The 2,500-nt window shown below is 44.4% G+C and overlaps 1 protein-coding gene across 1 annotated transcript in view; it reads right to left on the bottom strand.

The window, feature by feature from the left end:
* ern1 (endoplasmic reticulum to nucleus signaling 1) overlaps nt 1-2,500 on the bottom strand; it is a gene marked incomplete at its 3' end in the record, with an annotated part of 30,858 nt that overhangs the window by 6,745 nt on the left and 21,613 nt on the right. The window contains exons 15-16 of the mRNA XM_084460969.1: nt 1,662-1,851; nt 1,277-1,376 (exon numbers count right to left, since the gene is read on the bottom strand). Coding sequence (XP_084317095.1) covers nt 1,277-1,376; nt 1,662-1,851 — 290 coding nt within the window. The remainder of the gene's footprint in view (nt 1-1,276; nt 1,377-1,661; nt 1,852-2,500) is intronic.

Below are 2,500 nucleotides of genomic sequence, written 5' to 3'. Positions count from 1 at the left end.
TAATTGAACATTAACTTCAGCAGCTGTGTACTCAGTCAGTTGCCAATCAATCAAATTAGTCATTGTAATCCTCGGCGGGGGTTGGGTAGGGTTGCCAACAGATTCGTGGAGCTTGCGTTGGATTGTGGGTAATGTAGTTTTCTCTGTATGAAGTGTTGGTTTCAGAGGACAGAATTAAACATATTTTTAAAAATTCAATTCTTGAGATAAAATTCAGAAAAAAATCATACTACATCTTGGATATGTGGCCAATGTTGTCACTCTTTATGAGGATGATCAGACATTGATTTGGCGAGAATTAATAGGAACTATACAGAACTGTTAACAGTAAAACTTTTTGAAGTGCTGTGGGCTCTATTTTTCATATTTCAAAAATCTGTGAGGATCGTTTGGTAAGGACAGTCTGAAGATACAGTAGATCGATTTTGGTGTCAATTGAACAAAAAATGTGGGAGGAGATAGGTTTGATAGGTTTTACAGTTTATGAAGAAATCAGAGTGATGGACTTCAAAATTCCTGCAAGGTCAAAGCGTATGAAAGTTTTGTCTCCCTTGGGACTACATTTACGTGGTGGTTTTACAGTGATAGCACCTATGGCTGATTTGTTATGATTTTTTTTAAGTTTTAAACTTTAGACTGTTGCTGTAGCGCCACCTTCAGGTTTATTGACCTACAATGCAGGTTGAGGACTTTGGGTATAGGACTGGAGCTTTGTGCAAATTTTGGTGATTTTTTGTCCACGGGAAGTTAGACTTCAGTGGAAGATGGAGAATAATAATAATATAGACAAATACAATAGGGTTCCGGCAGCTACGCTGCCTGGCCCCTAAATAACCTTGGTTGTGACGAGGGGGGCGTGTCACCTATGTTGAGAGAGTGCTGATTGGTTGTGACGAGGGGGGCGTGTCACCTATGTTGAGAGAGTGCTGATTGGTTGTGACGAGGGGGGCGTGTCACCTATGTTGAGAGAGTGCTGATTGGTTGTGACGAGGGGGCGTGTCACCTATGTTGAGAGAGTGCTGATTGGTTGTGACGAGGGGGCGTGTCACCTATGTTGAGAGAGTGCTGATTGGTTGTGACTAGGGGGCGTGTCACCTATGTTGAGAGAGTGCTGATTGGTTGTGACGAGGGGGCGTTACCTATGTTGAGAGAGTGCTGATTGGTTGTGACGAGGGGGGCGTGTCACCTCTGTTGAGAGAGTGCTGATTGGTTGTGACGAGGGGGCGTGTCACCCATGTTGAGAGAGTGCTGATTGGTTGTGACGAGGGGGCGTTACCTATGTTGAGAGAGTGCAGGTGAGCCAGTCCTGACATGGTTTGCTGCAGCAGGACCACCGGCTCGAGGCCACGGCGGTCGAAGTCCTTCCTCTCCACGTACTGAAGACCACAAACACACAAACAAGACCACAAACACACAAACAAGACCACAAACACAAGCGTCACTAATGCCGGGCTCACACTACAGGATATTTAAAATCCTAACCAATTTCTAAATCGGGTTACATCGCGCACATAAGGAGAATCTTAACAGATATTCTTCTTGCGCATCTCAAACAAGCACACACAGCAAGATTTGAAAATTCTCCGGTTAAGGAGAGTGGGGTGTTGGGAGGTTAAGGAGAGGGGGGGGTGGTTGGGAGGTCATCCCGTCACGCCGCTCACCTCTTGCAGCGAGGCGGCGCACAGCTCGATGGCGATGTACTGGAACTGGCGGTCGCGCTCGGTGCAGAAGTAGCGGATGACGTTGGGGTGCTCGTCCGACTCGCGCAGCAGCTGCACCTCGCGGTCGGCGAAGCTGAAGCATTCTGGGAGGATCCGCTTCACCGCCACGGCGCGGTTGTCAAACTGGCCCCTGGGAGAGGAGAGAAAGGTCGCAAGACAGTTTCCTGATGAGATAATTACTTACTAAACACAGGAAGTACAATGAAGTTTGTTACTTTGTTCCCTGGAGTGATACTGGGTACAGGAACGACCGTTTCTTACCTACCATGATACTAGGGCTGGGTTTAAAAAATCGATTAATCGATTCTGAATCGATTCTGAATCGATTCTGAATCGATTCTGAATCGATTCTGAATCGATTCTGAATCGATTCTGAATCGATTCTGAATCAAGTGATTCAGAATCGATTCATGAATCCCAAAATCGATCTTTCATTTAATGAATGAATGAATAAATGAAGGAATGAATAGTTCATTCATTCATTCAATGATTCATTCAATGATTCATTCATGGAAATCAGTATCGATACCCAGCCCTAGTATTGATGTGTTGCATAACTTGGCAGTCATGTAATTAAGGTTACAGCTAAAAAAAAAAAACAGGTTTTAGTAACACTAACCGAATCGATATTGAATCGAATCGAAATAATCGATTCTGAACCTTGTGAATCGGAATCGAATCGATTCTTGAAATTCGAATCGATACCCAGCCCTACATGATACTCACTTCAATAATACTTTCTATAAAGACGTTTCCCCACAAGTACCAGTAAGTTAGTA

Source organism: Borostomias antarcticus, assembly GCF_949987555.1.
Source record: "Borostomias antarcticus genome assembly, chromosome: 35".
Taxonomy (NCBI): Eukaryota; Metazoa; Chordata; class Actinopteri; order Stomiiformes; family Stomiidae; genus Borostomias; species Borostomias antarcticus.
The sequence above is the reverse complement of the archived record's forward strand: the minus strand, read 5'-3'. Positions and strand labels throughout refer to the sequence as shown.